This window comes from Eubalaena glacialis, chromosome 1 (assembly GCF_028564815.1).
Source record: "Eubalaena glacialis isolate mEubGla1 chromosome 1, mEubGla1.1.hap2.+ XY, whole genome shotgun sequence".
Lineage (NCBI taxonomy): Eukaryota > Metazoa > Chordata > Mammalia > Artiodactyla > Balaenidae > Eubalaena > Eubalaena glacialis.
Genome location: NC_083716.1, coordinates 42,594,773 through 42,621,239, shown reverse-complemented (window position 1 = coordinate 42,621,239; position 26,467 = coordinate 42,594,773). Strand labels below are relative to the sequence as shown.

At 36.7% G+C, this 26,467-nt stretch overlaps 1 protein-coding gene across 17 annotated transcripts in view; it reads left to right on the top strand.

Moving 5' to 3' along the window:
- Positions 1 to 26,467, top strand: part of PCDH15 (protocadherin related 15) — a 712,410-nt gene that overhangs the window by 488,144 nt on the left and 197,799 nt on the right. For all 17 annotated transcript variants that reach the window (XM_061195806.1, XM_061195799.1, XM_061195791.1 and 14 more), the window contains 2 exons: positions 6,136 to 6,229; positions 11,360 to 11,488. In XM_061195806.1, coding sequence (XP_061051789.1) covers positions 6,136 to 6,229; positions 11,360 to 11,488 — 223 coding nt within the window. The remainder of the gene's footprint in view (positions 1 to 6,135; positions 6,230 to 11,359; positions 11,489 to 26,467) is intronic.

The following is a 26,467-nucleotide window of genomic DNA, read 5'->3' as shown; positions in this document are numbered from 1 at the left end:
TTTATTGGAGTATAATTTCTTTACAATGTTGTGTTAGTTTCTGCTGTATAACAAAGTGAATCAGCTATATGTGTATATATGTCCCCATTATCAACTCCCTCTTGCGTCTCCTTCCCACCCTCCCTATTCCACCCCTCTAGGTGGTCACAAAGCACCTAGCTGATCTCCCTGTGCTATGCAGCTGCTTCCCACTAGCTATCTATTTTACATTTGGTAGTGTATATATGTCAGTGCTACTCTCTCACTTCGTCCCAGCTTACCCTTCCCCCTCCCCACATCCTCAAGTCCATTCTTTATGTCTGTGTCTTTATTCCTGTCCTGCCCCTAGGTTCATCAGACCCCTTTTTTTTTTTTGGATTCCATATATATGTGTTAGCATACGGTATTTGTTTTTCTCTTTCTGTTCACACTGTATGACATTTTAATGAATTGGATTAGTCATATGGCCAGGAAAGAAACTTATTCTTTAAAGAAAAATGCTTGTTCCTTAAAGATCACAATCATTCATTATGTAAATCAGTTAATATTATGTATTAAATGGCCAGATCTTTATGGTTCTGTAGTGTAATGCATTATTTTAATAACTTTTTATGTCTGTGCTAATAGTTGTATATGATTCAGCAAATATTTATTCAGCAAACATTCATTTATAAGTAAATATTTAAGCAAGATGTAAAGAAACTTCCTCTGCAAGTATTATGGCAAAATATTTGTTATTTATTGCAGGAAATTGAGGAATTCTTATTGATGTCATCATTGTAGCATAAGGCATGTGATGTAACACTTAAAGGCTAAGTGCTAAATAAAAGAACCTCAGAGTTATTTCTGCCCCTTGTTAGAACTTTATTTGAAAATTTTATATCTTCACTGGCATTTTTATTTCTATGTGACTAAATTAATTTTGACACTAAATTTAAAGCTTATGTTTTTCATATCAGTTTGAACTACACTGAATATTAACATGTAAGAAAGATGATATACATTTTTTTCTGTAAGCTCTACTCTCAAAATATATGCTCAGATCACCCTTCTCACACAGCTGGTTCATGCCTCCATCATCTTTTACCTGAATGGCTACCAATATCTAACTTTTTGTATTGGTCTGTGTTTGTTAATCACTAATTACTGTTCAACATGGAATGCCATATCAAACTAGAAGCAATCACACATTTTGAGGTACACTCTACCCTCTCTAAATATCATTTTAAGGCCTGAAAAATGATGCCCAAATCAGCAAGATAAATCTGCCAAAGACTCAGACACTTGTAAGTATAAATGATGTTAATCACAGCCAGTCGAAGGTATTGAAAAAGATTAATGGAAGAATACAAAGCATGAAACCTGTGAGATAATCTCTTTCAGTGCATAATTATGCTGCTGCAATATTTCCTAACAAATGATGCAGTTTGGGAAAATGAACACTTAAATAGAAGGTTGGTTTGTTTGGAAGTAGATACCCTCTACTACTTTTTATCTACATTGTTTAAACAACTTTTGAACACCATTTTTATGGCTTGGCAAACCAACTCATTGTATAAAAGAGCTTGATTTTGTCAATCACAATACATTTCAGGAATATAGCCTCAGTGTTTGGTGAGGGAATTCTGTGCAATATAATTAATATAATTGAGGTTAAATTCACGTAGCATAAAATTAACCATTTTAAAGTCAACAATTCAGTGGCATTTAGTAGACTCACAATGTTGTACGACTATCACTTCTATCTAGTTCCAGAACATCGTCATCATTCCAAAAGGAAACACAAACCCGTTAAGCAGTTACTCCCTACTTGCCCTTCCCCTCCGCCACTGACAACCACCAAGTTGTGTTCTGCCTCTGTGGATTTATTTATTTTGGATATTTTCTATAAATAGAATGGCACAGTATGTGACCTTTTGTGTCTGGCTTTTTTCACTTAGCCTAATGTTTCAGAGTTCTTCCATGTTGAAGCATATCTCAGTACTTCTTTCCTTTTTATAACTGCATAATATTCTGTTACATGTGTACACAGCAGTTTGTTTATCCATTCATACATTGATGGAAATTTGGGCTGTTTTTCTGTTTTGGTCATTGTGGATACGGCTAATATCCACACACACATACACACACACACATAGATACATGTATTTAAGCACACACAAATATAGATGTATTTAAGCACCTGTTTTCAATTCTTTTGAATATATACCCAGAATTGGAATTGCTGGGTCATACTGTAATCATTTACTTTTTGAGCAACTGCCAAACTGTTTTCCATAGTGATTGAACCATTTTACATTCCCACCAGCAATGTACAAGTGTTTCAATACCTCCGTGTTTTCATCAACACGTTATTTTCCCATCTGTTTTGTTAATTACTGTAGTGAGTATGAAGTACTATTTCATTGTAGCTTTGATTTGTATTCCCCTGATGACTAATGATGTTGAGCATGTTTTCATGTGCTAATTTGCCATTTGTATATCTTCTTTGGAGAAGTATCTATTCAAGTTCTTTGCCTATTTTTTAATTGGGTTGTTTGTCCTTTTTGCTGTTGAGTTGTATGGAGTCCTTTATATATTTGGAGAACCAGACCCTTATCAGATATCTGATTTGCAAATATTTTCTCCCATCTTGTAGGGTTTTTTTTACTTTCTTGATACTGTACTTTGATGCACAAAAAATTTTTAATTTGAGGAAGATCAATATATCTATTTTTCTTTTTTTTTAAAATACATATACTATTGCTATTCTGTTTATTTATTTATTTTTAATTTATTTTATTTATTTACTTTTGGCTGTGTTGGGTCTTTGTTGCTGTGCACGGGCTTTCTCTAGTTGCGGCAAGCGGGGGGCTACTCTTTGTTGCAGTGCGCAGGCTTCTCATTGCGGTGGCTTCTCTTGTTGTGGAGCATGGGCTCTAGGCGCACAGGCTTCAGTAGTTGTGGCACGCGGGCTTCAGTAGCTGTGGCTCGCAGGCTCTAGAGCACAGGCTCAGTAGTTGTAGCACACGGGCTTAGTTGCTCCGTGGCATGTGGGATCTTCCCGGACCAGGGCTCGAACACGTGTCCCCTGCACTGTTAGGCAGATTCCTAACTGCTGCGCCACCAGGGAAGCCCTCTCTATTTTTCTTTGTGCTGTTCATGCTGTTATTATCATATTTAAGAATACATTATCAAACCCCAAATCATAAAGATTTAGCCCTATGCTTTTGTCTAAGAGTTTTATGGTTTCAATACTCACATATAGATTTTTGATCCATTTTGAGTTATATTTTGTGTATGGTATGAGATAGTCCAATTACATTCCTTTGCATGTAGATCTCCAATTGCCCAGCACCGTTCGTTGAAGAGACTGTTCTTTCCCTATTGAATGATCTTGGCCTTCTTATTGAAAATCAACTGGCCACAGACGTATGGATTCATTTCTGGACTCTCAATTCTATTCACCAGTATACGTGGGCACTTCTGAATGCCCTAATTTTCCAAGAAACTCTCTACGCAGTTTTTCCTGCCAGGCTTTTGGTGTTCCACTGTATGCCTCAAACATAAACTATTGCCTCAAATGGCTGCAGGTTGCTCCCTGACTTACACTGTTTTCCAGGAATACCCACTGCTTTTCCACCTTGAGTGAATTCTGAGTTAGGCAAAACAAGACAACAACCATGTATTATTCCTTCAGGCAGCCTCCAGACCAGTCGGAATAGATAAACACAATTCTTTGTGAATAAGGATAGTTTCGCTGCCTTCAGAAACAAGGACCAGAGTATCACACTGGGAATGTTGACCACCATCTTTAAGACCACTCTAAGCCAGGAAGGGCTGGGGCAAGGACAAGTAAAAATGGAACAAATCTTTACTTCAATTTTTAAGTTGCCTTTTTCTTAATTCTACCTTCATTTGGGTGCTGTCAACCTTTGACTGTTTTCCACAGCCCTATCAAAGTTGTTTCTGGTTTTTCCTGCTTCATTTTTCGATGCTTCTGTGGAGAGACCATCTCTTCAAGCTGTCTACGTCACCATTTTCACTGACATCACTGCTGTGCAATATATTTTCAATTATGTAAAATTTAAGTAGCACTATTATTGATGTTTTATCAGGAGTCATTCTTACGTATTTTTAGTATATGGACTGATAAGATTTACTGCATTTCTAAATGCAGTCTAATGTATACTGCTCTATAGCTTCCATTCAGCTGGTAGCAAGAGTCTTCCTTTCCAATTATTTCTGGAATTTTGTGGAAGGATGCTTGTGTGTACTCATAAGCTAGTCTTTCAGCTATGAATACCAAAAGACAGTACCTATTTTTTCTCTCTTTTTCCATTTCCCAAATATCCTGTCTAACTGTCTACTACATTGGGACACAAGGCACACATCATCTTAAGCAAAGAACTATTTCCATAATAATCACCAGACTATGAAAAATAAGCTATTTATGTATAATATGGCTCTAAATTCTAATACAGTATAAATTTCTAGTGATTTTCTAATTTAGTATACAAGGCATAATATAGAGTCGAAGCTTAAACTGAGGAGAAAAATGGAAAACAATAACTGAATTTTCTTCTTTCTTTCATTTTACTATGGATAGATTTTCAGATTTCTTATTTCTTAAGTTACTTGTGAATAAGTCTCAGAAACAATAAATGATTTACTTTTCTCTTTGAATGTCATTTTAGAATGGGGTTATCTGAACCATCTGCAGTATGGGAAGTTGATCCAAATCTGATTGTTACAAACTACTCTGGGAATTGGTTTTCAGTTATTTGGACAAAACATTTTAAAATGTACAAGGAGCAAAGTCAGTTTTTCATAGTCATACCATATGTTTAGAACTTTTTTTTTTAGTCCATATCAATAACAACAATAAAATAAAACAAACAGAGTAACTGTGACTCTGATTTTGATTCCTTGGCATTGACTTTCTGTACTCAACTACCATATGTGGTGTGGATTGCTTAAATTCCACTATAACAACAAAAGCACTTGCATTAAAATGAAAGCCTTTTATCTATCAGAAACAAATTATGCTTTTATACTTGATAAATATTTTAATGTTTTGTTAAATTAATGTAACCTCTCCTTCACAGTAGATACTTGTTAGACCTTAATTAAAATGCCATGTACAACGTCAGATTGTAATATCTAAGACATAAATGTAGAACTTGTTTTAGAGAACATAATAAGCGACCAAAGTGTTATAAAACAAGTTATATGGGAGAATAAAAGCTTAAATATTTGAAAGTATGTATTCTAAACAGTGAAAAGGTTAAGAATTAGTATTAAAAATATTCTAAGTATGAGAATTTTCCCAAAGGCTGTTCATCTCCCATTATACATAATACTTAAGAAATATCTAAATTTCAAGAGAATAACAAAATGGTAAAATTGTTAGTGTATCGACAAAAGAGTTTGTTTTTATAAATTGTAAAATGAGAGAACGAATGTTCATAAAATTATATTATCTTGAAAAGAATGTAAAATATGCAGCCTGAGTGCTCTTTTGAAAGCAATTATAATGTATTTAAATATGGTTATAATAGAGAATAAAAAGAAATATTAAAAAAACCCATAATATCTATGAAAGTTTTAATATTCCACTGTATATTTTCTAATTTTCTACAGTAAGACTCAGTTATTTTGAAATTTGGAAAGAAGAAAAAATATATTTTAATCTGTATGGTTTAATCAAAGATGAAATTTAGATGTTTGCATTTCCATAGTGGTCACATATGAGACAATGAATGGGAGTGGTGATATAGATTAAAGAAATCACTTTTTTACTCAAAGCATTATGAAACTGCTAAAGATTAATGGACTCTTTTACCTTTGAAATAATCACAAACAAGATAGATATCTTTCTTCCTGGAATGAATTAAGCATAGTTTTTTTTTTTTTCCTTGGAGGCTACAGAATCAACTCACTTATCTCATTCAGTTTGGCAATTTTTCATTATTGCTAAGAGGCTCAACAGCCTTAAAAGCCTTTTTCAATTTTCAGCATGAATCCTAGAATCATACATGTTAAATACTCAAGCTGTGTTTGTTGAAAGGAAAAAAAAAAAACAACTATCAAAAGTAGTTCACAATAGTAGAAAGACTCCCTGTGACATAATATCTTTTTCTGTCTCATTTGTTTGTTTGTTTTCTCTGTCACTAGTACTGGGATTCTAACCTTAGGGAAAGCACTGGACAGGGAAAGCACTGATCGCTACATTCTGATCGTCACTGCTTCTGATGGCAGGCCAGATGGGGTGAGTACTCTCTTTGAGAAAAGGTTTTAAAAATAGTCCTAAAGAAACTGAGAGAACCTTGTAGTTTACACTCTAAAACGATTTATTACAATCATGAATTCATGAATTAATCTCTTTTTCATTTGGAGCAACTACTTAAAATTACTCAAAGTGCTTTTTTCTCCAATGGGCTCTTTGAATCAATGAACCTATATTCTGAATTTGTTATGGAGCTGCAACTTTGACTTGACAGAATAGATACGTGGAATTTGCTCTCTTACCTAATTTATGGGGAAAATGAAATCTAACTTAGTCTAAGAAGTATTTCATTATGTCCATCACCAGCACAGCACTGGCAGTTGTGGCAGTTTTACCATGTTGGAATCTATTTCCTTTAAAGTCACTTTTTTGAGGGTGGGGGACAGTGGACAGAAGGGAATTTGTGCATAAATACCTTGAAGCACGTAGGAAACCAAGTTGACTGATTCTACAGGTTATTTGTAAGCAGCGCTCGGAATCTTGACTAATCCTTGATGATTGAAATGGTTTAAAAGGGCCCATAATTCTAGAGAAGATAAATTTTATTTCCTCTGCACCTAAAAATTAGTATTAAAAATAAATAAATTGTTTAGTTATGTAGGTGTGTTTTAAAATCTTTTGATTGTATTCTTCAATCTACCCATCCACAACTACCACTATTCTGATTTTTAAGCACTGTAACAATGCATTCATTGGCAATGCTTTATTAGACTGTTTTTTTCACCATTTCTATGCCACAAAGTAGCTTTTGTCTTTAGTCTAGTGCATATGGGCCAACTCAGCACTGTTCTCTAGAAATAATTTCAAATTCAGTATAAGTGTCTAGAAGACTCACCCAATTCAAATAGCAATGTATCTCCAGTTTACTTGAAATGACTTCTTTGATCAAAAAATAGACTGGATGGGGGTATATAGTGCTCTCCTCACGCTTTTTGAGGAGGATTGCTGTAGAAAATTTACCATACAAAATTGATACTAGACAGTTTTATCATCTTAATTGAAAATTAGAAAAATAGATAAGGATAATTACTTAAATTTGGTAAACAATCTGCCCATAATAAGCTATTTGCCACTTTTCAAACATTAGATAAACAGCTATATGTGGAAAATAAAATATACAAAACAGTTTTAGTAAATAGTGAGGCCAAGAGAAGGCACTTAGAGATTAGACGAGTCAATAAAAATAAAATCTAAGATTACTTTTTACATATGCAATCCCCTTAATTAATATAGTGTGCCTGTATAAGATATATGTAAAGATGTCAGTGAGAATCTCAAGAAGAAAATAATTGAGAACTTGACTTATGATGAAAGTTTAATCTGTAACTTGGCTAGAAAATAACTGAGGGGGAAAATTCTAAGGAAAAGGGAATTATTAAGCATGGAGTAAGGGGTATAATTAGAGTGAAGTAAAATGAATAAGGAGGTTTTAGGTCAACCATTTGAGATAGGTCACATGATGAATCAGAAATTAATGGAAGTAATATTAGCTAGGACCTTTTACCTCTGGCCTTAAAAGTAAGATTTCTTAGACAACAGTAAAGATGGAAAAGAAATAGCGTATTAAGCTATCTGGCATAGTCTCAGTCTACTAATTATGGCTTTGGCCACATAAAAAACTGAAAATAAGTTCTGGGCTAACATTAGTGGTTTAGTTCTTTCTAGAGCTTTTTTTTTTTTTTTTTTTTTTCCAGTTATTTACTTGTTAATTTCAATTCTCCTTGGCCAGGTCACTTAGCATTTCTAGTTCCCTCAATTTTTCTTTCTTTAAGAATGAATAAGGTCTCATTCAGCTTTAAAATGATGATCCTTTTAAGCAAATTTGTTTCATTTTCAAAAGTTTGTACTGAGAATATCACTAGGGAAAGAAACATTTAGATTTCAAACAAAAGCTTCTTCAGTTAGTTTCATCATTTATATAATTCTAGGGATCGACTTATACATGTGCACATACAGTGGGGTGTTGAAGAAGAAAGTAATTACAAAATAATAATAGTCTCATATTTTGATAGCACTTATCTAAATATTTAAACTTATGTCCTTTGTAGAATTATAGTAAAATTAACCCTTTAGCCTTAATAATCATAGGTTTTAAGAAAGACATTTAATAAGAACACAGGTGGATGGACTTTTCTTAAATAAAAAGATTACCAGCAATTTATGTGAAACAAATTGCAAAGATATAATTTGAATATTGCAGAATAGAGTCAATAGTTCTAATGTGTAGCCCAGAAATCTGCAGTTTTAATGATAATCCAAGTGATTCTGATGCAAGTGATCTTCAGACCACTTTCCAAGAAATATATAAGCTGGAAGTTATTCTATGTGTGTTTATTACTTTACATTTCTGCCAGAGAAATGGATATTCTTTATTTCATATACTATCTCTAAGATATGGATAAATACATCTATATGGTCTATAAATTTCAGCCCCTATTAGCACAGGAATGGTGGACTTGTTATTTACTTCTTAGTTCGCCTAGTGATCCAGTTCTCATCTATACCACCCAGTTACAGACCACAGCCTTTGAGGACCCAGTATAGTCTGAAATCATCCCACTCCATAGTATCAAGAATGGGAATTTTAAAGAATAGGATGGACACCAGTAAGGGAAATACAGGTAGGCTGGCACTTTATGCAAGCAGTTAGAAGGAAGGTCAGCAAACTCTAGCATGGCTACTCTTAGATTTTGGCTCCCAGCTGTCCATTTTAATGTCTCCTTCACCCTCAGTCAAATTGGGAACTACTGCTACTATAAAGGCACATCTTTTTACTAGCTTTAAATCTTTTTACTAGCTTTAACTCTAACACAACTTTTAAAGAAATACCATTTGTTAAACTGATTTTTGTTATTAAAGCAATGTAGCTCTCTTAGAGAAAATTTGGAAAATATATAAAAGTTAAAAGGAGAAAATAACATGACCTGTATTTCATCTAATCAGATGACATTTAAATTTATACATATCCATATACATCTACACACAAGCGTATGTTGATGTGCATGCATTCTTTAAATTAAATGATTTCATGGAGAGATGCACACAGAAGAGTGCACAAACCATAACTGTGCAGCTTAATGAATTTTCACATAGTGAAAATACTTGTATAATCACTATTCAGAACAAGAAACAGAAATTAATTAGCACTCCAGAAGCCCAGCCTTACAATCGTGCCAGTTTCTACTCTACCTTCTTCACAAAAGTGATCCCTATCCTGACTTCTATCACAATGGAGTATTTCTGCCAATCTTTGAAATTTATATACTTGGAATCATGTAGTGTGTACTGTGTTGTGTCTGACTTCGTACACTCAGCCTTACATTCATGAAATTCATTGAGGTGAATGTAGTCTGTACATTCTTAGTATCACATGTTATTCCGTTGTGTGCAAAAAACACAATCTATTATATAACATCTACTATTGGTGGGCATTTAGGTTGTTTCCCGGCTTTGACTAAACAACACTGTTCTGCTTGTCTTTGACATTTCTTTAAATAAAATTTTTATTGGAGTTTTAAATACAGAAATATATACAAATCATACTGAATAGCTGTATAAATTTTCACAAAATAAGCCCATCAATGTAGCTAGTACACAAATAAAGAAATAAGCCATTATCAATACCCAAGAATTCCCTGCTATGCCTGGTAATATTTTTAATGACCACTGGACATTATATATGAAAAATTATAAAGGCTTGGAATAAAATTATATTGCTCAAAAGAAGATTTAATATATGTCTGTTAAAATAAGGACAGATCACCTTAATCCAACCAAAATTTGACTATTGAGTTTTAATCTGAGTAAGGCCTGGTCTAGACCTTATGCAGCATTACTTATAGAGTATAGAACTTCAGTGATCCCAACAAACCATGTGCTATATTCAGTCTTTGATTAGACAGAGCAGTTTCCAGCTTGTGTCACGTATGAAGATGTTCCTTGATTTTGCAACAGAAAGGATAGTGTATTTACCAGGACTTCTCCTCCTTAGTAGCTAGGAAGTCCAGTTTTTGACCCCTCGGGCCCATGACCGCTGCAAAATTTCTTCAGATTCACTTCCTCTAAGTCACTTCTTTATGCTCAGCTTTTTAGCCTCTCACCCCACATCACTTACAGATTAGGACAAATCCTGTTTGTCTTTTTTAAAAAGAAAGTTAAGTAATTCTCTCATGACAGTACCATCCTGCTTTTTCCTCCCACTTTTTATTTGCATGTTATTAAATATTTAATATCATAGCATAATGGATTTTTCATTTTCCAGCCTAGAATACTTTCGTTCTCTAATTTTGGTCTCAGCCTTCTGTGATCTGCCCCTCACTGTGACAGAGCTGGGTGGAGGGCATGTGCTGTACTCAGGCTTTGATTAGACAGAGCAGTTTCCAGCTTGAGTCATGTATGATGTTCCTTGATTGTGCAAAAGTCATTGACCTACATTATGTTCTTGAGTTGCAGCAGGCTGGGATTTTACCTTTTAACCAGGTAGCACGTACTACTGGTAGGATTACCCACTTACCATTTCCTTAGGCTGTATAACCATAAGGCTGTTTGTGTGTGTGTGTGTTTGTTTTTTATGATTAGTGGTGTATGGTCCTCAAACTCTTAGTTTAGATGTGAACCTAGAAAATTACTAATATAGTATTTTCTGGTAGTATTTGCTTACCTGAAAATACCCATTTGACATACCATGCTATTTTATAGTGTACTAGTTATATTTTTAAACAGTACAACATATAAGTGGTAAAAACTGCAGAAATGTTACATTTCAGAGAAAAAGGGGTACAAGTGTCTATAAACAAAAACTTACCACCCACAAAATGTGAACAAGATAAAGGTAAAACACTTTCTAAAAGTAAGCCTCCAGGAAATACTTGACATTTTCAAGAAGATGTTTGCCCTTTAATATCATTTGTTTTTTCCATCTGTTTTTTGAGGTGTTTGAAAATTGCGAGCTTCCTCTTTTTTTTTTTTCCTTGTCTTTTTTGGAAAGCTAAGGAATAGGAATAGTAATGAGATGTCTTTCATACAGACAAATGCCAGTATGACCAATTAACTGACATCAAAATAAAAATAACTCCTGTCACATTTAATCCCCCCCCATCTTTTTTCTTTAAGACCTCAACTGCTACAGTAAATGTGGTGGTGACAGATGTCAATGACAATGCTCCAGTGTTTGATCCCTATCTGCTCAGAAATCTATCAGTGGTGGAAGAGGAAGCCAATGCGTTTGTGGGTCAAGTAAGGGTAAGTGGAGTATTTATGTGTATCTTAAATGTATTTTTTAAAAGTGAGTAATTTTCTTACATTTTAATTTGAAAAGAGATTCAGCTAATGCCATGTGTTAAATGATAGAACATCAGAATTATCTGAAAGCAATAAGCAAGATCACTTGGGTATAAGACAAGATGGTAATAAAGTGCATTCATTCTTGATCACTGTGCTGGATAACCTTCAAGATTTTTTTTTTATAAATCATACTGTGTCCATTTAGATTTAAGTTGTTAAGCTCACTGATTTATATTTTATGACCATTGTATAATTTAAACATTGATTCATTTGAGAGTATTATTTTCTTATTTAATATATATTTACTTTCTGGAATTACAATAAAGTATTTTTAGAGAAGTATGTAATTATCTATACCATTAAGCATAAATTTGGAAATGCATACCTCAAAACACAAATGCTTAGATGTAATGTCATTTGCTTGTGTAAACATATCTTTAGCATCTCCTGTGTACCTTATATTTCAGTTGCATCCCTGTCCAACATACTCAACATTCATTTCTAGGTATGCTCTCTCTAACTGGAAATATTAGCCAGTGTCTGTTACTCTTTTGATGAATAATCCCATTTTTCTTAAATCAGAGACAATACTTTTTTCAATTAGGCCATGCCTGGTCTTGAACATAGGGGTCTAGAAACCATAAGATGAGGGAAATTTTTGAGGAATGTACATATATCTTGAAGTGTTGGCCTCAGATGATGCATCTATGTGGTCTCCAGGCAAGGAAAGACTCCTCCAGCAAGAGTGAGTCAACCTGGTACCTCAAGTCCAGGTTTCAGGGTCCTACATCTTTCCTGTTAAGGCCTGGAGTTTTAAATAAGAGGTTTGCCGGTGCTTTGCAGTAAATCTTCTCTACAATTCAACTACTATTACAATCAAAAAAAGGGTCTGTTTTTCAGTTCAATCTTCTCTCTGGCTTTAAAAGAGGAGGGTTTCTTTAAATGCTGTCAGCGAGACCCCTCTGACTTGAGCTTGAGCTCATCAGGTTTTTTCCTGAGAGCACTGACAATACTTGCAACAACTGTTAACTCCATAGTCATTGTCATTATCATTGTCACTATCTTTCTCAAATCCTGGAGAAATTGATAAGATATACATCCCCTTATGCCTTTTTACCATCCCAATTCACCACAAGAGAGAGTCTTGTAATTATTCTGTTACAACATGCCAAGTGGTCTTGATGCCATGTGGCCAGCAAGACATTCAACTCCAGAACCCCACACAGTACCTCTGGTATCAAAAGTTTTACTGTAGATTCTACAAGAAAAAACCTGGATACAAAAGAGTCAAGTATAAATAGTTTTTCTGAGAAGTTAAAGTAATACTAATAGGGCAGTGAGGAAGTGATGCAGAGAAGAGAAGGCAGACAATAAAGGGATTGCAGTTAACCAGCTGTCCTTAAGAGAAATGGAGCTTAATCTGAAGGGCAAATTCTGGGAAGTGACACAAAATACATTCCCCAGAATTAATGATCCTGAAAAGTGATGGAACTGGTAAATTCACACACTAACACCTGAGAGTTCTTGGTCAGCGCTGCTGTGGATGAGGGCACATTTTCAACACTTCCTGCCTCCAAGCAAGCATCCAGCTCTCTGCAATTCTGATATAAGGGCTTTCAGTGAGACTGCAGTTACTAGCAGATGGAAGTTGGCCAGAAACTATACATGCTCTGAGAGACATGCATGCGGCACTGACAGTTTCTGTTACACCAAGCAAAGAAGGTGATTAAATCTATAAGAGGGGCATGTTCTGAAAACAGAGAAAGGGGGCAATGTTGAAGCTGATTCATGAAGGATGAATACTGGTGAGAAGGAAGTTGAAAGGGGTTAGAAACTGTCTAAGGAAAGGTGATTGCATGGATAAAAGCATAGACAAATGACAGCATGTGACATATCATAATTACATTAAATAAGATGTGCCATATCATAAATGTTTCTCTTTGCCATGTTGTAGAAGGTGCTGGGGGGACCTCTAGAGGCTCTGAGGTGCTGGTATCATTAGATTTTTATTTTATGAACATTGCTGCTAAGTAGATTGTAATGGGAGATTATAAATCCAGAAAGCTGAATTAGAAGGCAATTATAATAGCCCAGACATTGAAACTTGAACTAATGTAATAGTTTAATCATAATAGTTAAATTATATTACAGTTGTCACTCTAGGATGACACTTTGATGAAAACTGAAAATTATTTTAATCATATCTATCAAGTAGTCAGATAAAATAAAGAGGTATTGGAAATTTAGGAAAATTATCTTTCCCATTTCTTTTAATTTACTTAGCATTGGAGACATACAGCCCATAGGGAACATACAGCTCATAACACCTACATAGACATTAGCATGCTGATTGATTTTTAGTTTTATTTTTCCTTTCTCTTAACTTATCTTTGCCACTTTTCCTAGTGATTCTTTGTCTTTGAAAGAATTACAGCATTAACTTTTATTTATTGTCTCCTAGTTCTTAAATTTGATGAGAAACATTCTCTATAATTTCTCAGCATTAAAAATTGAAATGTAGACTTTAGCACTCATAATTTGATAAAGGAATAATTGTCCTGGTCTTTAGGCAATAACATGTTTTCATAAAAACCAAAATGAGTTTGAAAGTACAAAGGAGAAGGAAAACATCCAAAGCAGGTGCATCCCACTGATTCAGCACAGTTCCAGTTCATAGAATGGAACCTTGATGCATCACGATGGTCTCCTATTGCTACCTAATGATAACTATGTAATATATTAATTTCACTAAATGACTCATGCTCCACTTATAAAATTTAATTTTAACTGTCACCAAAAACTATTAAGACACACTTAAAACCAAAATATGTATGGTTAGTTATTGTATTCAATTTGAGTTACCAACTTCGCGTTTTTGTTCTAATGACGTTTTAGTACGAATAAACCAATATTTGAATTCAAATGCTGAAGGAACCTTGTATTTCCTTTTCATTTATTTAGGTAGTGTTGTAGTATCAAACTTTACTTACTAGGTAATACTTCTGAAGCAGTATTTCTGGATTATACAGAGCAAAAAGTTTTATTAGCATATTAAAAATAAACTTTAAAAAAATTTGAAGTATAGTTGATTTACAATGTTGTGTTAGTTTCAGGTATACAGTAAAGTGATATGGTTATGCATATATATTTTTTCAGATTATTTTTGTAATAGGGCTAGAGTGGGCATGCAGCCATTAGTATTATATACGACCATTAACACGCGACTCTTAGCGCGGTTAGAGGTCCCGCTCAGTCAGCCTTATTGTGGTCCTCGGGGCAGAGTGTGGGGAGAGGCAGATGGAGGCCTTCTCCCCAGGGCCCTCCAGGCCCTGCAGCCTCAGGCCGCTGGGTGAGCTGGGGGCCCAGGGAGAGGCTGAAGGCTGTGTCCTGTAGAGCTCCAGAGCCCTCGCCAGGGCCGCCCACTGGCCAGGCCCAGGCCTTGAAGCAGCTGCGAACCTCTTCCCCATCCCGGCTTTCGTGACCTAATGGTGGCGGCGGTCTCCATGGGCCATAGTCTGTGGAGGCCTCGGCAACTGGACTACATGGACACTGCCATTAAGGTAGCAGCTTCAACCAGCTTCAGTCTCTCCATTCAAATTCAAAAATTGGTACAGCTTAGTTCAGTTATCTACCCCTAGGAGGTGGCCAGAGGTCAGGGTTCGATAACATTTTCCCTTATAGGTTATTACAAAATGTTGCGTATAGTTCCCTGTGCTATACAGTAGGTCCTTGTTGGTTATCTATTTTAGATATAATAGTGTGTTTATGTTAATCCCAACCTCCTAATTTATCCGCCCCCCTTTCCCCTTTGGTAACTATAGTTTGTTTTCTATGTCTATGAGTCTGTTTCTGTTTTGTAAAAAGTTCACTTGTATCTTTTTTTTTTTTTTTAGATTCCACATATAAGCGATATCATATATTTGTCTTTCTCTGTCTGCCTTACTTCACTTAGTGTGATGATCTCTAGATCCATCCATATTGCTGCAAATGGCATTATTTCATTCTTTTTTATGGTTGAGTAATAGTCTGGCTAAACTTGTTTTTTAATGTAGAAGTTACTATACACAGATATAGTATACCACACTTAAATTTGAGAATCTTTTCCATATTCTCAAAACACAAGCAGTAGCAGTATAGTTGGGGGAAAGATGTGCATAGAATAAAACCTAGCAAACACAGTAAGAATAGATTGTGTCTCTATGTCAAATGTCAAATGTGTCATACTGATTATTTACTAAAAGGAATGAAAAACACCACAAAGGACTAAGGTAGCTCTGTCAGGATTCATGGGAAAAATGTATCATCTGCAGTAACTTAACAAATTAGTAAGATTCTAGGTTAAAAAAAAAAAAAAAAAGAAATAGTTATACCAGGTGGATGTGATACAAGACAGAATTGAGCCAAAAAGGCAATGTGAGAAAAAGTCAATTGTCTGTCAATAATGGAAGATTTGCTTAGAGAAGTTCTAGAAAATTGGTTAATACATGTTGAGTTCAGATGGGGTAGGCCAGGAAGGCCTAATGAAATAGCCACTGATAAAAAGACTTTACTTGTCAGTGTAATGTTTTGTTTAGTACCCTTCACAGTATTTCACAGGAGATAAAAAATCATGATGCTTAGTTCAGTATGGTGTGTGTCATTTTCATTTGTTTTCTCAACTAATGTCTCATAGATTCAATCTTGAGTCTGGGTTGGAGAGTGAGGGGAAGATAAAAGAAGATCTTTTAATAAACACAGTCTTAGATACAGGGTCACAAGAGAACTTCTTTGTACTTTTCTAACAGAGTCTAGCTTATCAAGGAGAATGAGAGGGTGTTTTTACTTAGACACACTTGCTGCTGTAGGTGCTTCAGCGCATCACTCTGTGTGCATGTTTCAGGTCTGTGGATACTGAAGGGAGAGCAGCAGAGAGAAACCTTGGAGCTCATGTCAAAGATGTCTAGCCTTCATGATAGCATCTCTTTGAGGAGTTTCTTAGGGGCCAGAATTCTTTTTCAGTTCTTCATCTCAGTTTTCAGAGTAGCCCTGGGCATGCATGCGTGCACAGATTCATCAGGGAAGGCATATTTGGAAACAACACTGCCTGTTAAGGTTAAAAAAGGTTCTCAGCATTATATACAATACAGAGTGAACCTCTTCCCATCAAAGTTCCAGTTAATACCTTGTAGAATTTCTTATGCTGAACTGACTTCTTTTAGCTCTAAGTAACAAAAATAGAGCTCTGAGTCAACAAAATGTTCTTCCAGTTCTAAAATAAAAGAGGCTGAATTTATTTAACCTGAAACAAATGTATTCCCATTGTGAGATCTGCATGCTAAATCTCAGCTGGCATGAGGTGGTAGTGATTCAGGTTTAAACCCTTAAAGCAGTTTTAAAATCATTAGTAAACTGCAGTGTTTAGAAGGGTAGTGATGGTGCCATTTTAAAAAGAAATTGATATCTCCTTCAACTATACAATTTAATATTAAACAAAATAAATCTGAACCTCAGTGGTCTGTCTCTGATTAATGTAGTTGTCTTCTCCCTCTGTGGGGTTCTAAAAATGAAATGAAGGTGGGGAGCTTTACGGTGTTTCATTTAGCTTTTGTAGCTCAGCATGATGTTCAACAGTGCCTAAAACTATAATACTTCTTTTTTAAGTGGGCCACAAGTGTGAATATTTATGGGTTCTCTTGTCAAATCAAACAATATAATGCAAAAACTGTACTCAGTCAAGTAAAGAAAAGAAGCCCACACAATTTGAAAACTTAATGATGTCCATTTTAATGCTGCTACCTAAAAATATTTATAATGGAGATTTATCTATTGCTTGTGAGTATTTTTGAAGCTTGGTGATCTTTCAGATGTTCAATTAGTGGTTCATAAATAGATTAGAAAATTTTATGCATATATTTTTATAATATTTACTTGGGATATATCCTTTCGCCAGTTTTTAGTCTTACTATCAGCTATTATAATAGATACATGTACATGTGCATACGTGTGTGTGTATAAATATTCACAGTTGTATAATCCCAGATGCATAATGAATGATATCCATCCTCAACCCCATAGTAACCAATGACCTCTTTATTGCTAAATGTCATCTTTATCTGAATAACTTCACTGCTGCATTTGAGATGGATCTCACACTCTCCTTTATGAGACTCTATTACCTGTTTGCTCCTGGTTTTCATGTTTAAGCCTGTCTGATTCTTTTTGTCTTCCCTTTATCTGTTTCTTCATAAACCTTCTTTAAAAAATATTGTATTAGTCCTTTTTCTCCTAGCTCTATTGAGGTAAAACTGGTATACAAAAAGGGACAGATAATTAATGTATGTGTTTGGTGACTTTGAGTTGGGAAATATACGTGTACACTTGTGTTACCATCACCACAATCAAGGTAATAACCATATTCATCACCTCCAAAACAAACTTTAGATATTGGAACTGTCTTCTCATTTGTTTTAATTCTACACATTTTGGGGGGAAATTCCACTGACATTAAAAACCACTGTTTTAATTACATTTGGATGCTGATGTCTTCCACAGCTATATCTATAACCGCTTCTGCTCCTTCAGCCTACAGCCTCAAATAGACATTTATCTGTAAAACAAACCCTCTTGAATGTCCTACAGGTACCTCAAATTCAACATGTTTAAGATTGAACCCTTATTTTCATCTTCCTCAGAAAGGGCTTCTTCTCCTGAATTCTGCATCTCAGTTTATTATTCCCAAGCCAAACTGGAGAGCCATCTCAGTCTTCTCTTTCTCCCTCACCGTCCGTATCCAGTCAGTCACCAATCTTGATAATTTTACATGCTTCAAATAGTTTTCAGATTTTCTCCTCTCTCCAAAACAACAACAGTCAGGCTCTCATTATATGTCTCCTGACCTGTTGTTACAACCTTCTAATACATTATCCTATCATTAATCTTAAACCTCATACTTATCCTTAATGTAACTGCTGGGGATGTTTCTAACAAACATAGTTCAATAGTAGAAAGTAACCCTCAATGCAGCAAACAAGGCACACTTCCCATTACTGTTTTACAACTTCACCTCCAGGAATACTAACCTGCTTGAGATTACTAATGCATGTTCTCAGAACTCTCCCATGTCTGTTTGCCTCTGCTCATGCCCTCTGCCCTCATTTCTTCATTCTCCATTTTTTGTTTAGATATCTCATCCTTGGAAATTTTAGTCAAACATAATCTTTTCCAGAAAAGCTTTTTCTGAACTTTTCTGTGTCCTAAATGGCCCATCTCATACTGTGCACAACTTTTTGGTAGTGCTTACCAAAGTCTATTGAAAGTTTCCATTTACTCAAATTTCTTGAAAGCAGAGACTGTGTCATATTGATCTTAGAAACCTCACTACCCAGCCCAATATTTGGGTCTTATAAGATGCTAAATTAAACTAGACCTAATGGGTTAAAATGATCTGAAAGTACATTTTTCCACTGAAGATTCATGAACGTTGTAGAAAGAGAAATATATGTCAACAACTAAAATACCTATTTGGCTTACCTCACACACATACACGTGCAAGTAAATAAGTAGTCTTGATAAATGGAGAAAAACTGTTGATACTGGAAATCTGTCTACTTTTAGAATTTCAACATGTAGAATAGTATACATAGGGTTGATTTAAAAAGTAGTATTGGAGACCTTCAAGATGGCGGAAGAGTAAGACGTGGAGATCACCTTCCTCCCCACAAATACGTCAGAAATACATCTACATGTGGAACAACTCCTACAGAACACCTACTGAACGCTGGCAGAAGACCTCAGACTTCCCAAAAGGCAAGAAACTCCCCACGTACCTGGGTAGGGCAAAAGAAAAAACAGACAAAAGAATAGGGATGGGACCTGCACCAGTGGGAGGGAGCTGTGAAGGAGGAAAGATTTCCACACACTAGGAAGCCCCTTCGCTGGCGGAGACTGTGGGTGGCGCAGTGGGGAGCTCCGGTGCCGCAGAGGAGAGCGCAGCCACAGGGGTGCAGAGGGCAAAGCGGGGAGATTCCCGCACAGAGGATCGGTGCCGAGCAGCACTCACCAGCCCGAGAGGCTTGTCTGCTCACCTGCCGGGATGGGCGGGGGCTGGGAGCTGAGCCTCGGGCTTCGGTCGGATCCCAGGGAGAGGACTGGGGTTGGCTGCGTGAACACAGCCTGAAGGGGTTAGTGCACCACAGCTAGCCGGGAGGGAGTCCGGGAAAAAGTCTGCAGCTGCCGAAGAGGCAACAGACTTTTTCTTGCCTCTTTGTTTTGTGGTGCACAGGAGAGGGGATTAAGAGCGCCGCTTAAAGGAGCTCCAGAGACGGGCGCAAGCCGCAGCTATCAGCGCGGACCCCAGAGACGGGCATGAGACACTAAGGCTGCTACTGCAGCCACCAAGAAGCCTGTGTGCAAGCACAGGTCACTCTCCACACCTCCCATCCTGGGACCCTGTGCAGCCCGCCACTACCAGGGTCCTGTGATCCAGGGACAACTTCCCCGGGAGAATGCATGGCGCGCCTCGGGTTGGTGCAACGTCACGTCGGCCTCTGCCACCGCAGGCTCACCCCACACTCCGTACCCCTCCCTCCCTCTCCCAGGCCTGAGTGAGCCAGAGCCCCAAATCAGCTGCTCCTTTAACCCCGTCCTATGTGAGCGAAGAAAAGACGCCCTCAGGCGACCTACACGCAGAGGCGGGTCCAAATCCAAAGCTGAACCCCAGGAGCTGTGCCAACAAAGAAGAGAAAGGGAAATTTCTCCCAGCAGCCTCAGAAGCAGCGGATTAAATCTCCACAATCAACTTTATGTTCCCTGCATCTGTGGAATACCTGAATAGACAACGAATCATCCCAAATTGAGGTGGTGGACTTTGGGAGCAACGATATATATATATTTTTTCCTTTTTCCCTTTTGTGAGTGTGTATGTGTATGCTTCTGTGTGTGATTTTGTCTGTATAGCATTGCTTTTACCATTTGTCCTAGGCTTCTGTGGGTTTGTTTTTGTTTTTTTTTTAGTATACTTTTTAGTGCTTGTTATCATTGCTGGATTTGTTTTTTGCTTTGGTTGCTCTCTTCTTTCTTTCTGTCTTTCTCTTTTTTTAATTACTTTTTAATTTGTTCATTTTTAATAATTATTTTTTATTTTAAAAACTTTATTTTATTTTATTTATTTATTTTTCTTTCTTTCTTTCTTTTTTTCTCCCTTTTATTCTGAGCTGTGTGGATGACAGGGTGTTGGTGCTCCGGCTGGGTGTCAGGCCTGTGCCTCTGAGGTGGGAGAGCCGAGTTCAGGACATTGGTCCACCAGAGACCTCCCAGCTCCACGTAATATCAAACGGCGAAAATCTCCCAGAGATCTCCATCTCAATGCCAAGACCCAGCTCCACTCAACAACCAGCAAGCTACAGTGCTGGACACCCTATGCCAAACAACTATCAAGACAGGAAGACAACACCACCAATTAGCAGAGAGGTTGCCTAAAATCATAATAAGGTCACAGACACCCCAAAACACACCACCAGACGAGAACATGCACACCAGAAAGACAAGATCCAGCCTAGAACACAGGCACTAGTCCCCTCCAACAGGAAGCCTACACAATGCACTGAACCAAACTTAGCCACTGGGGGCAGACAACAAAAACAACAGAAACTATGAACCTGCAGCCTGCGAAAGGGAGACCCCAAACATAGTAAGTTAAGAAAAATGAGAAGACAGAGAAACATACAGCAGATGAAGGAGCAAGGTAAAAACCCACTAGACCAACAAATGAAGAGGAAATAGGCAGTCTACCTGTAAAAGAATTCAGAGTAATGATAGTAAAGGTGATCCAAAATCTTGGAAATAGAATGGAGAAAATACAAGAAATGTTTAACACGGACCTAGAAGAACTAAAGAGCAAACAGACAATGATGAACAACACAATAAATGAAATTCTCTAGAAGGAATCAATAGCAGAATAACTGAGGCAGAAGACCGGATAAGTGACCTGGAAGATGAAATAGTGGAAATAACTACTGCAGAGCAGAATAAAGAAAAAAGAATGAAAAGAATTGAGGACAGTCTCAGAGACTTCTGGGGCAACATTAAACACACCAGCATTGGAATTATAAGGGTCCCAGAAGAAGAGGAAAAAAAGAAAGGGACTGAAAAAATATTTGAAGTGATTATAGTAGAAAACTTCCCTAATATGGTAAAGGAAATAGTTAATCAAGTCCAGGAAGCGCAGAGAGTCCCATACAGGATAAATCCAAGGAGAAACACGCCAAGACACATATTAATCAAACTATCAAAAATTAAATACAGAGAAAAATATTAAAAGCAACAAGGGAAAAACAACAAATAACATACAAGGGAATCCCCATAAGGTTAACAGCTGATCTTTCAGCAGAAGATCTACAAGCCAGAAGGGAGTGGCAGGACATATTTAAAGTGATAAAAGGGGAAAACCTACAACCAAGATTACTCTACGCCTAAAGGATTTCATTCAGATTCGACGGAGAAATTAAAATCTTTACAGACGAGCAAGAGCAAAGAGAATTCAGCATCACCAAGCCAGCTTTACAACAAATGCTAAAGGAACTTCACTAGGCAGGAAACACAAGAGAAGGAAAAGACCTACAACAACAAACCCAAAACAATTAAGAAAATGGTAATAGGAACATACATATCGATAATTAACTTAAACGTAAAAGGATTAAATGCTCCAACCAAAAGACATAGACTGGCTAAATGGATACAAAAACAAGACCCATATATATGCTGTCTACAAGAGACTGACTTCTGACCCTGGGACACGTACAGAATGAAAGTGAGGGGATGGAAAAAGATATTCCATGGAAATGGAAATCAAAAGAAAGCTGGGGTAGCAATTCTCATATCAGACAAAATAGACTTTAAAGACTATTACACGAGGCAAGGAAGGACGCTACATAATGATCAAGGGAGCAATCCAAGAAGAAGATATAACAATTGTAAATATTTATGTACCCAGCATAGGAGCACCTCAATATATAAGGCAAATGCTAACAGCCATAAAAGGGGAAATTGACAGTAACACAATCATAGTAGGGAAGTTTAACACCCCACTTTCACCAACGGACAGATCATCAAAATGAAAAATAAGGAAACACAAGCTTTACATGATACATTAAACAAGATGGATTTAATTGATATTTATAGGACATTCCATCCAAAAACAACAGGATACACTTTCTTCTCAAGTGCTCATGGAACATTTTCCATGGTCTATCATATCTTGGGTCACAAATCAAGCCTTGGTAAATTTAAGAAAATTGAAATTGTATCAAGTATCTTTTCCGACCACAGTGCTATGAGACTAGATACCAATTACAGGAAAAAATCTGTAAAAAATACAAACACATGGGGCTAAACAATACACTACTTAATAACCAAGAGATCACTGAAGAAATCAAAGAGGAAATCAAAAAATACCTAGAAACAAATGACAATGAAAACATGATGACCCAAAACCTATGGGATGCAGCAAAAGCAGTTCTAAGAGGGAAGTTTAGAGCAATACAGTCCTACCTTAAGAAACAGGAAACATTTCAAATAAACAAAAAAAATCCAAAGTTAACAGACGGAAAGAAATCATAAAGATCCGATCAGAAATAAATGAAAAAGAAATGAAGAAAACAATAGCAAAGATCAATAAAAGTGAAAGCTGGTTCTTTGAGAAGATAAACAAAATTGATAAACCATTAGCCAGATTCATCAGGAAAAAAAGGGAGAAGACTGAAATCAAAAGAATTAGAGGGCTTCCCTGGTGGCGCAGTGGTTGAGAATCTGCCTGCCAATGCAGGGGACATGGGTTCGAGCCCTGGTCTGGGAAGATCCCACATGCCACGGAGCAACTAAGCCCGTGAGCCACAACTACTGAGCCTGCGTGTCTGGAGCCTGTGCTCCGCCACAAGAGAGACCGCGATAGTGAGAGGCCCGCGCACCGCGATGAAGAGTGGCCCCCACTTGCTGCAACTAGAGAAAGCCCTCGCACAGAAACGAAGACCCAACACAGCCATAAATAAATAATAAATAAATAAAATTTTTAAAAAAAGAAATGAAAAAGGCGAAGTAACAACTGACACTGCAGAAATACAAAGGGTCATGAGAGATTACTACAAGCAACTATATGCCAATAAAATGGACAACCTGGAAGAAATGGACAAATTCTTAGAAAAGCACAACCTTCCAAGACTGAACCAGGAAGAAATAGAAAATATAAACAGACTAATCACAAGCACTGAAATCGAAACTGTGATTAAAAACCTTCCAACAAACAAAAGCCCAGGACCAGATGGCTTCACAGGCGAATTCTATCACACATTTAGGGAAGAGCTAACACCTATCCTTCTCAAACTCTTCCAGAATAGAGCAGAGGGAGGAACACTCCCAAACTCATTCTACGAGGCCACCATCAACCTGATACCAAAACCAGACAAAGAGGTCACAAAGAAAGAAAACTACAGGCCAATATCACTGATGAACATAGATGCAAAAATCCTCAACAAAATACTAGCAAATCCAACAGCACATTAAAAGGATCATACACTATGATCAAGTGGGGTTTATTCCAGGAATGCAAGGATTCTTCAATATAGGCAAATTAATCAATGTGATACACCATATTAACAAATTGAAGGAGAAAAACCATATGATCATCTCAATAGATGCAGAAAAAGCTTTCGACAAAATTCAACACCCATTTATGATAAAAACCCTCCAGAGAGTAAGCATAGAGGGAACTTATCTCAACATAATAAAGACCATATATGACAAACCCACAGCCAACAACGTTCTCAACGGTGAAAACCTGAGACCATTTCCAGTAAGATCAGGAACAAGACAAGGTTGTCCCCTCTCACCACTGTTATTCAACATTGTTTTTGAAGTTTTAGCCACAGCAGTCAGAGAAGAAAAAGAAATAAAAGGAATCCAAATTGGAAAAGAAGAAGTAAAGCTGTCAGTGTTTGCAGATGCCATGATACTGTACATAGAGAATCCTAAAGACTCTACCAGAAAACTACTAGAACTAATCAATGAATTTGGTAAAGTAGCAGGATACAAAATTAATGCACAGAAATCTCTTGCATTCCTATACCCTAATGATGAAAAGTCTGAAAGAGAAATTAAGGAAACATTCCCATTTACCACTGCAATAAAAAGATTAAAATACCTAGGAATAAACCTACCTAAGGAGACAAAAGAACTGTATTCAGAAAACTATAAGACACTGATGAAAGAAATTAAAGATGATACAAACAGATGGAGAGATATACCATGTTCTTGGATTGGAAGAATCAACATTGTGAAAATGACTATACTACCTAAAGCAATCTACAGATTCAGTGCAATCCCTATCAAACTACCAATGGCATTTTTCACAGAACTAGAACAAAAAATTTCACAATTTGTATGGAAACACAAAAGACCCCGAATAGCCAAAGCAATATTGAGAAATCAGGCTCCCTGACTTCAGACTATACTACAAAGCTACAGTAATCAAGACAGTTTGGTACTGGCACAAAAACAGAAATATAGATCAATGGAACAGGATAGAAAGCCCAGAGATAAACCCACGCACATATGGTCACCTTATTTTTGATAAAGGAGGCAATAATATACAATGGCGAAAAGACAGCCTCTTGAATAAGTGGTGCTGGGAAAACTGGACAGCTACATGTAAAAGAATGAAATTAGAACACTCCCTAACACCATACACAAAAGTAAACTCAAAATGGATTAAAGACCTAAATGTAAGGCCAGACACTATCAAACTCTTAGAGGAAAACATAGGCAGAACACTGTATGACATAAATCACAGCAAGATCCTTTTTGACCTGCCTCCTAGAGAAATGGAAATAAAAACAAAAATAAACAAATGGGACCTGATGAAACTTAAAAGCTTTTGCACAGCAAAAGAAACCATAAACAAGATGAAAAGACAACCCTCAGAATGGGAGAAAATATTTGCGAACATAGCAACTGACAAAGGATTAATCTCCAAAATTTACAAGCAGCTCAACAACCCAATCCAAAAATGGGCAGAAGACCTAAATAGATATTTCTCCAAAGAAGATACACAGATTGCCAACAAACACGTGAAAGAATGCTCAACATCATTAATCATTAGAGAAATGCAAATCAAAACTACAATGAGGTATCACCTCACACCAGTCACAATGGCCATCATCAAAAAATCTACAAATGATAAATGCTGGAGAGGTTGGGGAGAAGAAGGAACCCTCTTGCACTGTTGGTGGGAATGTAAATTGATACAGCCACTATGGAGAACAGTATGGAGGTTCCTTAAAAAATAAAACTAGAACTACCATACGACCCAGCAATCCCACTACTGGGCACATACCCTGAGAAAACCATAATTCAAAAAGAGACATGTATCACAATGTTCATTGCAGCACTATTTACAGTCACCAGGACGTGGAAGCAACCTAAGTGTCCATCGACAGATGAATGGATAAAGCAGATGGGGCACACATATGCAATGGAGTATTACTCAGCCATAAAAAGAAATGAAATTGAGTTATTTGTAGTGAGATGGATGGACCTAGAATCTGTCATACAGAATGAAGTAAGTCGGAAAGAGAAAAACAAATACGTATGCTAATATATATGGAATCTTAAAAAAAAAAAAAAAAAGGGTTATGAAGAACCTAGGGGCAGGATGGGAATAAAGATGCAGACCTACTAGAGAATGGACTTGAGGACCCAGGAAGGCGTTAGGGTAAGCTGGGACGAAGTGAGGGAGTGGCATGGACTTATATATACTACCAAATGTAAAATAGATAGCTAGTGGGAAGCAGCCACTTAGCACAGGCGGATCAGCTGGGTGCTTTGTGACCACCTAGAGGGGTGGGAAAGGGAGGGTGGGAGGGAAATGCAAGAGGGAAGAGATATGGGGATATATGTATATGTATAACT